The sequence below is a fragment of the Mesitornis unicolor genome, unplaced genomic scaffold, assembly GCF_000695765.1.
Source record: "Mesitornis unicolor isolate BGI_N332 unplaced genomic scaffold, ASM69576v1 scaffold5329, whole genome shotgun sequence".
Classification (NCBI taxonomy): Eukaryota; Metazoa; Chordata; class Aves; order Mesitornithiformes; family Mesitornithidae; genus Mesitornis; species Mesitornis unicolor.
The window spans coordinates 1-14327 of NW_010207867.1; the positions used below are offsets into that span (position 1 = coordinate 1).

General features: G+C 41.3%; 2 protein-coding genes across 2 annotated transcripts; one reads left to right on the forward strand and one right to left on the reverse strand.

The window, feature by feature from the left end:
- Window positions 1–3: 3 nt before the first annotated feature.
- Window positions 4–1275, forward strand: ALKBH2 (alkB, alkylation repair homolog 2 (E. coli); the record flags this gene model as incomplete). Its single annotated transcript, XM_010192279.1, has 3 exons — window positions 4–49; window positions 623–821; window positions 966–1275. Coding segments are annotated over 3 exons (555 nt in total), but the record flags the coding sequence as incomplete, so codon positions are not given.
- Window positions 1276–5077: 3802 nt separating this feature from the next.
- USP30 (ubiquitin specific peptidase 30) lies at window positions 5078–13514 on the reverse strand (the record flags this gene model as incomplete). The annotated part of the gene is made up of 10 exons (XM_010192280.1): window positions 5078–5342; window positions 6520–6628; window positions 7578–7797; window positions 9323–9403; window positions 9765–9851; window positions 10609–10668; window positions 11359–11453; window positions 11718–11760; window positions 12499–12597; window positions 13411–13514. Coding segments are annotated over 10 exons (1163 nt in total), but the record flags the coding sequence as incomplete, so codon positions are not given.
- Between the last annotated feature and the right edge of the window lie 813 nt (window positions 13515–14327).

Here is a 14327-nt window from a genome sequence, read left to right on the forward strand (position 1 = left end):
GCTGACGAGATTTTCCAGCAGCTGGAAGCAGAAGTGGAGTACTTCGAAGGTAACGGCTCTCGGGGGACCCCTGCCCCTGCCTGCTGAGGTGTTTCCCTGCCTGCCCACCCCAGGCCAGTCTCGGAATGGTGCCCGTGGCCCGGGCAGAGCTGTCGGGTGGTGAAGAGGCTTCTGCAGGCTCCGGGTGTTTGCCAAGTCGGGCTCCAAGAAGTGCAAGCACAGGTCTGGTCCTGCCGGGTCAGTTTTGCTTAGTTTGAAGGGTGTGTCAAGTGGTTTCATTCACATTTTAATGTTTCCAATGAACCTGGAAGGGTGGCAGGAGTTTGTTGGCAGATTTAGTATGTGAGATATCCCCAGTCACATTAATTCAACAACAGAATATGATGGAGGTGCTTGTCCCGTTCATCCCATTGAAGTGACATAGTAAGGCAGGGTCAAACTTGAGACATAAATACTTTGGGACAGAAACACTTGACATGGATGACAACTTTCGGGTTGTCATCAGCATCGTCATTTCTGTCGTCCCACTGGAGATTCACAGAAGCTCCAAATCAAGGAGAAACTATGAGCTGCTGAGGTAACACAGAGTTGGTTTTGATCCTTCTCATCTCTTGTTAAACAGGTGACAAGACAAAATTGCACGTATTTGGCAAATGGCATGACATTCCAAGGAAGCAGGTAACCTATGGAGACCCTGAGTTAACGTACACTTACTCAGGTGTTACCTTCTCTCCTAAGCCGTGGATCCCTGTTGTCAACCGTATCAGAGACCGCATCACTTTGAACACAGGACACACTTTTAATTTTGTTCTTATTAACAGGTATGGTCTGATTTCCAGTTGCATCAAGCAACTCATTCACATGAAAAATTGCTTGTGCAACACTATTGACAGATCATTGATGAGTTGTTTTACATTCAGTTGATTGGATTGGTTGAAGAACTAATTAATCTGTTCGGTGTACAGATATAAAGATGGTGAGGACCACATAGGTGAACATCGAGATGACGAGAGAGAGCTGGTTCCACGCAGTCCTATCGCGTCCGTGTCCTTCGGAGCTTGCCGGGACTTTGTTTTCCGGCACTGTGATTCCAGAGGGAAAAACGCCACGCGCCACATCAAGCCCATCAAACTGCAGCTCGCCCATGGCAGCCTGCTGATGATGAAGTACCCCACCAATGTGTATTGGTACCACAGCCTGCCCACCCGCAAGAGGGTACTTGCCCCAAGAATTAACCTCACATTTCGGAAAGTGATAACTGTAGCCAAGAGGTGAAATATTCAACAGTCAAGCACCAGGTCTTTTGACTCTGAAAATAGAAGCTTGCTTTCCCCATACAACTATCAGTTTCTTGTTCAAGCACTGTTTTGATGATCCAAGGTACCAGATGAGCAAATTAAACCAGGAGAGGACTTGGTACTTGGTAACTTGCTGATAAGGACTGTGACTACTGATCTTAAGTGACAAGAATACTTTTTCTCTGTGCAATGTTGCTCTAATCCTGCTGCTATGTATTTTTAATGAGTAATACTTTTTGCTCAGGAGGAAGTTTGTTCTCAGCTGATCTTTATCTAGCCAGTTTTCCAAAAAGATCAAAATCTTTTATCTTCCAGATAGCACTGAATATATAGTTTATAAATACTATAAAGTTGATAAATACTATAACATACAAGATGTAATCATTTAAAGTGAGCCTGGAAGCTGATGCTGTTCAACAGATGACTCTTTCTTGTATGCTCTGTCAATAAGCCATGGTTTGCTTGTTGGTTTTTTTTTTTGTAATAAAATACAAATGAGACTTGACATGAAAAAGAGGAGTGCCAAGATATGAATATAGTGAGTGCAGCATGGCTGGCTGCATGTTTTACAGTCACTGTGACTTGTGTCTGCTTACATTCCTCTGCTGCTCTGCCTCCTCTGCTGATGCATGGGGCTGGTTCTTTTGGTCAGCAGCATGGTAGGGTAGGAGGAAGCACGAGGTGCTGCCACACAAGAAGAAGGCCCCTTCTTCCTCCAGTCCTTTGTACAGAAACCAGGGAGCATAAGACGACCCTTTGGGACAAGAATGGGTTGTATCATGTATACAGACAAGAGTGTTAAGGCTGTAACTTCTGAGAGTGTCTGTTTTTCTAAATAGTTGTCCCTAGGCCTTCCATTCTGGTTTCCTGAAGGTCATCACCTTCCCTGCTGACAGTGAAGCCTGCTGAAACGAGGAAAGGGAAAGAGGATCCAAATTCTTTCAGAAGCAAGCAATGGTAAGTGCTGTGAATGTGAACACATTCACTAACGTGAAGAGCTTCTGCATGAATGCTTCTTATCCTGAAAATGCAACGTGCTGCTTCTGTCACATATACCAGATGTGGTTTGGCTCATTGCTTGGTCTTTGTTCCAAGACGTTACCACACGTGAACAGCTACTTTTTCTAATAAGTTTGTTCTTTTATTGCTAATGTACAGTTACAAAAATACCCTGAAGTGAAAACACAACTTCAAACAGCAGTGCAGTGGTTAGACTGTAATATCATACATTTTTAAATAATACACAAAATAAAACAAAAAGAAAATCCAAACACAGAGATGTCAGCTTGGGGGTCTTACCTGATGTTTTTTAACCTTTCACATTTTATTAACGCCTTCTCCACCATGGAAGCTTGTAACAAGTAACAGCGTTTGATGAGCCTCGTGTGCCTGCATGACTTGAAAAGGTGAGGGCTGAGTGGCAAACATCTGCAGAGGTTTCTGGTGCTCGCAGTAGGCTGGGAGTATCTAGAACAGCTCAGGACCAGGACTGAGGTGCTGACACTGCTGCCTTCCTCACACCAACGGCTCAGCCAAGACCGTTTGCTCCTTCCTAGCAGTGAAAGCTAGAACAAGCGCTGACTACTCAACCCTCAGCTTTATAGCCCTTGAGGAAGCTTTCAGAGTAAATCTGCAGTTGGGTGAAAATGAGCAGTTTATCAGTGTTGTACAGCGACTGTGCTTTCATTCTCATCAAACTGGCCCCTGCTGGAAAGCAGCTCTATGCAAACGAAAAATATACTGGACATTCAAGCTGGTAGTAAGATGTATTTTTATGTCCCTGTTAGAAGCTGAGGAGTTTAAGACTTGGTCCATTGTGTGCGTATGTTCTGACCCACCTCCAGCATTACCGCTTTCTAAACAGAGCGACCAGTTCAGGCAAGCCTCACAAAAATTCAAGAGTTTAAAAATTCTAGACAGACCTTGTTGAGTATAGATACTGCAGGGTATTCACTGCTGGCAGTGGAAATGGTTTGAAGTTCTGAGGTGCCAATGGTAGATGTGCTGGAGCTCGAGGCTGATGCTTTGCGTGATGGTTTTCCTCTGCTGACACCCAGCACTGCTTTACAGAGCTCCAACTGCACACCCATGCTGCTCAGAGTGGAGAGCTTCAACCTTCTGCAAGTCCATTAGGTCTTAATTCAATGGCCAGGGGTTTTTTTGGCGTTTTGCATCCTTCTAGGGTTTTTGTTGTTGTTGTTTTTCCATAACTTAAAATAGAAAGGTTAAACCATGCTACTGCTCGCCTAGCACAGACAGGGAGACTTCTCAGGAGCTTGTATGTCAATGGATTTATAAAGACTATTTTATGTACCATGAGCATTACTTGGAGCGGGAATTATGATCAATACTCTGGAATGATATTTTTTCATACACATCCATTACCACTCCTATTTTGGCTGGTTTTGAGCTTCCTGTTAAGGAAATGCTGTTTTACACTGAAACAGCTCATCTGACTAATTAGTCTTTTTCTCCTCCAAGCTTACAAGGATAGAAAATAGCTAAAAATAGCCTACATATTTTATTACTGGTAATTTAAAAGCAGTCAAAAGGATAATTTTTGCTGCTTCTCCCTCCCTTTGTTTGGGATTTTTTTATTTTTACATCTCAAACAATCTAGAGCAGCAAAGTACAACTTATTTCTACGTACATGGCAATCTGTGTATCCAGACGCTGACACCAGCCTTTGCACACTGCTGCACTCTTCACAGGACGTGTGCCCACCAGTCCCGATTCAATCGTGCATAGTCCTAACAAGGACACCTGGGTTGCTGCACATCTCGGCTCACGACCACAGCCCATACAAGCTCTAAAGCTCAACTGCAAGCCAGACGGCACGAATCTGAATGGCTGATGAGAAATGGCAGTTTTCAGCGTTAAAATAGGAAGGGCAAGTCTAGAACACCAATTACAGTAGCCTTGAAATCACAGCATTAGAAGTTGTAGTCGATACTACAAGCAACGGTATTCAACAGTTTCATAGTGACGAAGGAAATTACAGCAGTCATTGCTAGCAAACGCTTCTGTCTCTTGACTTCAGCTATATTCCAAAGACACAGAGCAATAAATCAGGGTCTTGGCTCATAACAGATAGAAAATGTATCATTTCTCCTGGAAAAAAAGGAACCGCACTTTGAATCAGCAGAAGTACTTCTACGATGTATAAAGAAGGAAAATATTAGGAAAATTGTGTGAACAGGGAAGTGGTTTTTTGGATGGTAGAGATGCCTCACTTCATTGATTAGCTGGGATATCAAGAGAATTCGGATTCTGATGTTTATCAGAATGTAGTGGACACGCAGTGGACGCAGACAATGGCAATGCAGCTGTTCAAATAAGCTCAAGGCACTTTGTTTCTTAAATCATTGCCTTTGAGAACAGATCCCATCAACCGCCTCTGGGGCTGCCCTGCTCAGAAACGTCTGCAGTGAAATGTACAGGATTAAGCGTCTCCCTTTGAAAGTTTACACACGTGTCAAAATACGGAGTAGAGCCTTGGGAAGTCTGTTTGAAATGTCTATTGTTGACAAAATTACCACCTAACAGATTAAATGCTTCTCTAATACAGATATACTTTGGACTGCACAATGTTAGCAGACCAGCTTTGGGTAGCGTAATTTTGGTACAAAACACAACTCCCTGCAGGAGCCAGCTGTTGCCATAGAGGGAGGGGAAATCTAAAGGGCCTGTGGGGGGTTATTTGCATAACGGACAGGAGGTGCAACGTAGATCTCACTAGAGGAATTCTGTCAGTTTTTGTCCTTCTTCTGCTCTCTTTGTCACTTTTCAGCCCTCAACTCCAAGCTTTGGTGCTGTACTCTCGAGTGAACGCGCTCATAAAAAAGCAAGTAAGCACTAGAAGAAAGGACTTCCTGCAAACTAGCTTTGCGAACGGTGTCATCCGAAATCCAGAGCCACTGGCTGCTGACAGAGAGGGGGTTCTTGGGAGAAGGCGGAGAGCGGCGGTAAGTCACAAAGTGTCCAGAGTGTATGTCTCCATGATGAACTACAACTGCCATCAGACGGTAAAGGTACACGGGGGAACTGAAGGACAAATGAGAGAAAGGAGACGGTCAGCAGCTCTCGTGGATCACACGCGTGCCAGAAGCAGCCCCACCTGCTTTGTCTTTGGTTGCAATTTCTTTTTAAAGCAAATAGATGGCTCCATAAGACACAGTGCTTTGCAATTACTTCTCAGTATGCCAAGTCTTCACTGCAGTGCCACCTTATTCTATTATCTAGAAAACCAAACCATTTATTTTAAAAGTTTATGCTACAGAGGGCTACTTCATTTTGTACAGCATAACTGATTGTATTTTGCAGCAGCATTTTCCATCATACCTACCAATGTGCCAGGATTTAGTTCTTAAAGCACTGTTATTGGACAGAAGAATGTGCTTTTAACTGAAAAGAGGTAAAATTGCAGCGGGTAACCCACAGACAATGGAAACACTTTCAAGGACCTGATCTACAACTGTCTTCATAAATAACATTTGGCACGAAATGCTTCCAGGCTTCTTATTTCACACAGTGTTTGTGGGAATTGTCTCCCCCATGGGGAAAATATGCAGTGGCAGACAGAAGTGGTACAGAACTAACTAATGGGTCACTGGCGTGAAAATAAGTGAACGTTCTCAAAGGCCAACAAGACAGATTATCAGGAGAAGCATCAAAAATATGCAAAGGCAGAAGTGGTACAGAACTAACTATACACGGGTCACTGGCGTGAAAATAAGTGAACGTTCTCAAAGGCCAACAAGACAGATTATCAGGAGAAGCATCAAGGCTGGTTTATTAAGTAGAATCATGGCAGCTGCAGCTTAAATCAAGCTTGTTAAATATAAAGTTTGAATAAAATCTCTTAAGAGATTTATGGATTTTGTGCAATAGTTTTAAAATCGGAGTAAGAGGAAAAAAAAATGAAGGGGTAGAGGAAAACAGCAAAATAAGATGATGACTATTCAGAACGATGATTTACTGCACCATGAACCAGAGAAAGGAGATCTTGAGTTTTGCTTTCAATATGCTCTGTGTCCTTTTCTAGGAGGGAAATGGAGCCAAAGGCAACCACTAAAAATCAGCCAACAGAAAAGAATTTCAGCACAGGAGCTAGGACAGATGTTAAACACTGACTGAGCAGGTTCATCATAAAGACAGAATAAAGGAAGACATAATTTAAAGGGACAGAAATCACAAGGTAGGGTACAAATCTCTCACTTACCTGCACTCAGGGAATGCAGCAAGTGGAAAAGTTCCCGAGGACATTAAAAATGAAGGGGAGCAGGCACCGTTCATAAAGAGTGGTTTAGTACCAGATGGCGGCTCTGCCTCTGCAAGAGAAAGCAGACGTTCAGTAATTTAACTTAAATGCTACTGTTAGTATTGCTAATAACAGTGTAATCACAGAATATGAAGGTATTTTACTTATTTTAATTCATTACATGTCACAGAATCACAGAATCCCAGAACGTTGGGGATTGGAAGGGACCTCCAAAGCTCATCCAGTCCAATCCCCCTGCCGGAGCAGGAACACCCAGATGAGGTTACACAGGAAGGCGTCCAGGCGGGTTTTGAATGTCTGCAGAGAAGGAGACTCCACAACCTCTCTGGGCAGCCTGGGCCAGTGCTCTGTCACCCTCACTGAGAAGAAGTTTCTTCTCCAATTTCAGTGGAACCTCCTGTGTTCCAGTTTGTGCCCGTTACCCCTTGTCCTATCATTGTTTGTCACGATCCCTTAAGAGAAGTATAATAGCCAAAGACAGTGGTAATTGTTTTTACGTTATAAAAACGTGAAAATGACCACGGTTACAAAATCCCAAATAAACAGAATATTGAGCTGCCTAAACAACAGACCTACTACAGCTGCATTTTCTCATTGCTTTTTAAGAAGTCACCGTTCCCAGCATTCTTTCTATGCTTGTCCTGAAGCCTTGGAAGAGCTCACTAACAAGATAATCCCTAGGGCTTCCTGGGTTCAACATTCCTTCCTCCTTTGGACATAAAACATGTGAGTTCTATGCTATCTGGGATTGTTTTGTTGGTAAGGTTTTGGTTTTTTAAATATTTAGTAATAGCAAATTCTCAAAACTGAACTGTAACAGTTGTCTTGGAACAAGGGTATCCTAATGCTTTGTTGAAAAGGGATTTCTACCCGTCCTCTTTGCACAGGTCCAAATAAAGACATTGCACTTGCATTCCTTCTGCAGATCCAGATGGTTTTATCACTGAAATGTAGAAGTATTTTGAATATTTTGAAAATTTTCTTTTCAAAATAAGTACCTGAAGGTTTTACTGCTATCCCATCCTTTGTCCCAGGCGCTGTCTCTTCGGAGTTTTTCTGATTCAGCTCATTCTGGCTTGATTTATGAACAGGAATGCGGTATTTGTAGATGTCCATGATCAGGAACTCATTGAACTGGACATGTTCGTGACGTTTCAGAGGAGTGCCTTGGTTTGACCAGCTCAGCCTTTGCAGATGGATACACAAACACTGAGGGAGCTTCAGCAATATTCCATAGAAAAGGAGAGTCAAAATACATTTTAAATTATGAATCACATAGAATCACAGAATCGCTCGGTTGGAAAAGCCCTCTGAGATCATCACGTCCAACCGCTCCTGTCTACCCCCTAAACCATATCCTTAAGTACCTCGTCTACCCGCTCTTTAAACACATCCATGAGAAACAGTATTTTGTACAATACATGAGAAACAGTTACTCAAGATAAAAGCATCCTAACAGAACTGGTAAGTCCAGTATAAGGAAACATATCCTTGAACTGGTCCCCTATGTGCTACTGTATCTGTGTGTAAGCTTATTGGCAATAGTATCCCTAAGGCATGGCACTACTCACAGCTCTCTTGAGATTTCTGCTAATGCCACTACTCACTCACCAGGCCACAGGATCGCTAATGTTTACTGATTTTTTTTGTTCCATTTGGAGTAAACAGTTAAAATGCATGTGTGTTCCTAAAAAGCCCACCGGTCCATCTCATCTAGCTTGTTGATCTGTGAGGTGGAAATGAGGACTGGAATTTATTGGAGTATGTTGTTGTGAGACATTTGCTAATACTTGATAAGTAATGGCTTTGCACAGGGGGAAAAAAGGTCAAGTATTATAAATAACTGACATTCAAAGTCACTCCAGGGTTAACTGCTATCAGTATTATCATTAATGGCACCTGAGGCTTTTAATTACAGACCAGTGCCCTGTTGTCCCCTGCATTATTATGATGACAGAGCAAAAAATATTAAGAGCTGCTCGTATAAATTGCACCTGAGGTTTAGCACCATATTCACTTCTTTGAAGCAGCTGTATTTAGAATCACAGAATCACAGAACGTTAGGGATTGGAAGGGACCTCCAAAGCTCATCCAGTCCAATCCCCCTGCCGGAGCAGGAACACCCAGATGAGGTTACACAGGAAGGCGTCCAGGCGGGTTTTGAATGTCTGCAGAGAAGGAGACTCCACAACCTCTCTGGGCAGCCTGGGCCAGGGCTCTGTCACCCTCACTGAGAAGAAGTTTCTTCTCCAATTGAAGTGGAACCTCCTGTGTTCCAGTTTGTGTCCGTTACCCCTTGTCCTATCATTGTTTGTCACCGAGAAGAGCCTGGCTCCATCCTCGTGACACTCACCCTTTAAATATTTATAAACATTTTAATTTCTTTGAAATGTGCAATTGCTAGAGATACTGCAAACATCTGTGTATGTGAATCACTTCACTTACCAAGGAAATCAAGAATTAATGCAATACACACGAATTGCCACTGAGCCAAACTCATGTTTAAGTGTTTTGCTGAATAACAGTAGAATACTCACATCCTTTAAACTATTCTTTAAACTTTGATGTTTTGCTGAATTGAGGCCTCAGTGCCTACAAATACTTGATAAATGAGCTTACTTTTTAAAAGTAAAACATTAAAGTAGTCTAATAGCAAGAAGTGGGCATCAAGCAAAGAGATCAAAGAAAGATATTGCTCTATAAAAGGATTTGAAAATAGATTTGGAGGGTTAGCTTGCCTCACCTTTCCTAATTTTAATTGCTTAATGAATGTTGTTCTCTGGTTTTCTATGCACTGTCCATTCAGAGTCCCTTCTGCCTGAATCTGAAATCAAAGGGAAAAAATAAAAGTCATTTGATTAACCTGCTGTACCAGATCACACAAAATAGTGCAGGTCTGCACACTGCAGACAAAAGCAACTGTCATTCTAGAACTATGCTCAGTACATTAATTATCTAAACAATACCTGGTAACTACAGAACAAAATCTTTGTACATTTTGTAATATCAGTAATAAAAGCTTCAAAATATCTTGTGAGATAAGATCTCCATTTTAAATGTAAGAAATCCCAGGCAGGCCAGAGACTTTGCTTAAGTCACAAAGAAAGAAGTAGAAAACTGAAACCATAATTCTGTCAGCAGGCTTCAAACTGAGCTAGAAGGTTATATAAATTCCAGTGACATACTTTAGTGCAGTTGTCACACACAACGTCCTTCACAGATTCAGAGGAGATGAAATGGTGGAGGCAGTGGTCCAGCGTCATAGGACGACCCTTAGTACAAGAAAACCCAAAATTATTTGCAGCAATGTTAGGGTGCACACCACTTATTTTTGTGAAAGGACTGTTCATAATTTCTTCCATAGAAACTACAGAATTGCAATTATTTTGTGAGAAAACTGACTAAATGGCTTTGAGTATAGAACATAATGTAACTATGGGGTTTTTCCCTCAGCCTGGATTAAACATGGAGAACATCACAGCCTGTAGGTAAGAGCAACAGCTATGACTCCCAGTGTGACTCCTTTAGTGGGGTTTTAAACCACACATTCCTGGCCCTGTTACTGTTTTTCCTTGAAAGTTTTGTCATTCAGATTTTTTCAGAAAGAAACAGAAACAACTTCCAGTTGAAATCACTTGATCCAAAAGCCCGCATTGGGTAACTTGTGAACTATCACCACAGAGCCAGAGCACCCGAAGGTCACCTCCCAGGACTGCCAGAAACACACAGCCCTCAGGATATGATCTGGTCTGTTCAAATCACACAGAAAGGAGCAAATATTCCACCAGGAGAAACAAAAAACTCTACTGGTGTCAACAAAGTCGTGCTTGTTGTACTAACTGGTAATCTGCACCAGTGATGAGGTACTGTATTAGCACAACAGGGTAATTAAGAAAGATAAAAAAATAACCTGGAGCTACTCATTTACATTTAGACTGTAGCACCATAAACAGGACTAGTGAAAATAAAGCTAGGACAAGAAGGCAGCGGGCAGAGTGCCTGGATCTGGCGTCTGGGAGGGATACGTACCCACATAGCCGCTGGAATACTCAGCGAGAGACTGTCAAAGGTATCGTACCTCACAGGACTCTGCAAGAAAATATTTCACATATCCAGTGAGCTAAAATCTATGACAGTCTGAAACAAAAAGAACCAACCCCACACAAGATGAACGTATGCCCTGTGCTGTCCCACTCTGGTGGAACAGGCTCAAAACCACCCCATTTCCCAAGTGTGGTGCCCGGGAACACCTGATGCAGTACACAAGGTCCTACTTAACCTGTTTCTGCTGAGGCTGCCCCTGCTCACTAAAATTTATATGCAAGTTTTTGAAAAGGAAAGTGTTAAATGTACTCTTACAGTTTGATCTACAAATAAGATTTACTTCCCGTATTTTTTCTGTATCCAGGTTATTTTCCTCGCTCTGGATAACTGGACTGCAACTTAATTTGGCTGTGCATGTGCAATCTCAAAACTGCGTGCTAAGTGAATAGCTCACCCTAAAATGCTACCCATGTGAGTCGATTTTCAGTATATGACAGCTATCATCCCCACAAAGTGGATCACGCTTAATTTTCTTCAGTATATTTAGTGATAGACTCTTGTTCACCAATGCCTTAATAAATACTTGACAAAGCTACAGGCCAAGCTGTCAGTCCTGCAGACCTTCAGAGCTTAAACCAGCTATGTCAGAAATGTGGGATGGTGGATACAGAACGCACTTCGAGGGTCGGGCATCCTTTTTCACATACACACATTACCAGACACACTTTCTTATACCTGGTGTTCACAGTGTTTGCAAACCATGTTGCTGGTCAGCCTGCCATGAAAAGGATGCTGAGACTTCCAGTGACTCGACATAGGGGGAAGAGACCCTGAAACACAAGGTTGAAATTGTCCTTTTAGTTTCAATACATCCATGCTCATCGCTGTAATTCCACATTTCTGGCCCACAGTAGCAAAAGTAACTAAGCCAAAATATGTTCTGTCCCACTGACATAATTAATGTGGAGGTTTTTTAATAGCTGAAGAGCTGTATTTCAGTCCAATACAAAGCTCAGTTGGTATTATCCCCTTAATAAACACAGCAACTACAATATGACTTGAATAATCGTATTTCAGAATGGAAAAAAGCGTACCTCTTGTTCTGCAGCTGATTTGCTTTTGGGTTATTTCTGGCTGCTACAGAGGAAGATAAAAGGATTTCATTAACCCCACCTTAGAAACCATTAAGTATTAAATAAGTTCTTGTATCATCCCTAATGTGCTTTCCTGGCATTAGAACCATTATGGTAGTTGTAGTGTCTCTTTATATTTGAGGAAGGCCAAAGAACCTGGGATGCAACAAATTTATAAGTGCCAAAATGAAGACTTCTAATAAAATGAATAATTAACCTTCAGAAATCTCTGCCTCAGAGTACTGAAATAAAAGCTTAATGGATTTTATAAACCTTTTGTAATATTTTAGATAAAAAGAGGTAGAAACTTTCCATCTGCATTAAGTTTACCAGTAAACTGAAGATACAATAATTTCACCTCCAGACGGACTGTTCCGTTTTGCACTTCTCAAACCTCTTCCATGTGTCAGCTCTTACAGATAAGAGCAACTGCCCAGATGGCCGTTACTGCTGCTCCATGCTAGTATTTCAGTCCCTGTATTCGATGGATTTAGGGATGCCAAAGCCCTCATGAAAGTGGGATCATTGTAAATTGAAACAAATTCGCTTACAAAAAAACATTTTTTATTCTTTAGATTGCCTGGCCTGTTGATTCATTTCTCTCAGAGTACTGAAAACAGCTTTGTAAACAAAATGACAGTATCTTCAGTTTCGAAACAGACACTTTATACTTGACACACTTAGGAATCTAGGCAGACTACGGGAACTTCTGATAATGAAGTAATACTGGTAAAGAAGTCACCTCCAGCGAATGCACATCGAACAGATGTGTCACACGTGGCTGACGATCTCGTTCATCTTCTAATGAAGAGGTAAGGACATGAAATAGTTCATGAGCATCCTGTTAAAACAGAGGTGTAAGACTTAGAGGAAGCGAAAACACCACAGGAGTATAGATACAGATATGACTGCCTCATTGCAGTGAGAAATTAAAGCAAAAATTACTGCTTAGAGCCCACCTTATGCGTTAATAGAAATAATCTGATGCACTTTGGCCAAAAAGCTTTCTCTATAAAGCTGAACTTCGTAACAGCACACATTATTAAAAACATTCTGGACCACATAAATGCAAAAGAAACTACAATACTTGGAGGAAAAAAGAAAAACGAATGCACAAATGCCTGCTTTCTGTGATTTCAATAAAAGCGTAATTGAAATCTCTGCTGTTTGCTTTGGCTTTCAAATATAAAAGCTAGAACCATATTTTATGAGTGAGATAATTGATCGAGTTCGTTGGCCAGCTGCACTTAGGGGGCTGAAAATACTGAAAATGAGAATTAGGAATCTTGTGTGTTACATGTTAGTGAAGTAGAGTCCATCCCTCAAAGCAGTGCGGCACGCTAGCACAGACCTGTGATCTATAGCAGAGTTAGGGCTGTATCTGCTTGTTTTAATATTACTGGCTCTACTGTACCAAATCTGAAAGTAATTCATTATGAGGTTTTGAAGCAGCCAGGGTTTCCATGGCAAATATCTAAGCAAACTGAAAACAACTTCAATCACATGGTTGTTTTCCTTCACTTTTTAAAGCAAACTTTGCTACAGCAACGATTCAGATTTGACACTCAGGGCTATTTGTACATAGCTTCAGTTTTCCATTACTCCATATCTAAGTGCTGTGTATCAGGCAGTCTGACATGAATTCTGTAATCACCTGCTCTTCAAAGGATGAGATCTGCCACCTGTACATCCTTAAAACTTCTAACAGGCAGCTTGCATCCAGGACGTCATCTTCTGTCACCTCTTGACAGGACAAAGCTAGAGACGTTGCATTTTAAAATGTTAGAAGGAGCCACAAGAAACAGTTAGAACTCAAATCTGTTTATTTTAGACTGTATGTTACTTAAGCATCATATAATTAAGTACAGCAGAGTTATTCTTGATTAAGACAGGTAGACAATGACAATCAAACCAGTACATATTCACTGCCATTCTCAGCTGGCTCAGGCTGACTGCAGACATTCTCCTCATCTAACACGTACGCAAAGGGAAAGGTTTCTCAACTGATACAGAGAAAATAAATAATATAAACACTGTCTGGAAAGACAGATTTGTACTGGTGGATTGGGTAAAAAATCAGTACTTTACACATCACAGAAACCCTGGTATTAAAAGCCCCATCATCCTGGCATGAGTTACATGTACATGCTTAAGTGGCACAATTTTTTTATGAATAACATCTTGAGACAGGAAAAGTCCTGATGGATTTCCTTTTAAACAAAGACCTGTGAGGAAAGCCAGGGAGAGCCAACAGATGGTGGCTTAAACATTTTGAGTGCTTAAATAGGATGTAACTGATGCATAGATTTAGGACAGGGGCAAGTTTAAAACTGGTTACCAAATTGGGCTTAGAGGCTTTAACATTTGTACCCAACATCATGCAAAGTATCTCATTTAATGGTCTGTATTTTTGGTAAAATAGTAAGCTTGTAAAAAATGTTTAAATTATTGCATAATGCATTGATTTTCTTTTCTGTAAAATCCTGAGTGCCCATCTAATTGTGATAATATTTTCCTATTACTTCAATTTTACTGAGTCCGTTTTCATGCTGATTTAACCATGAATACTCT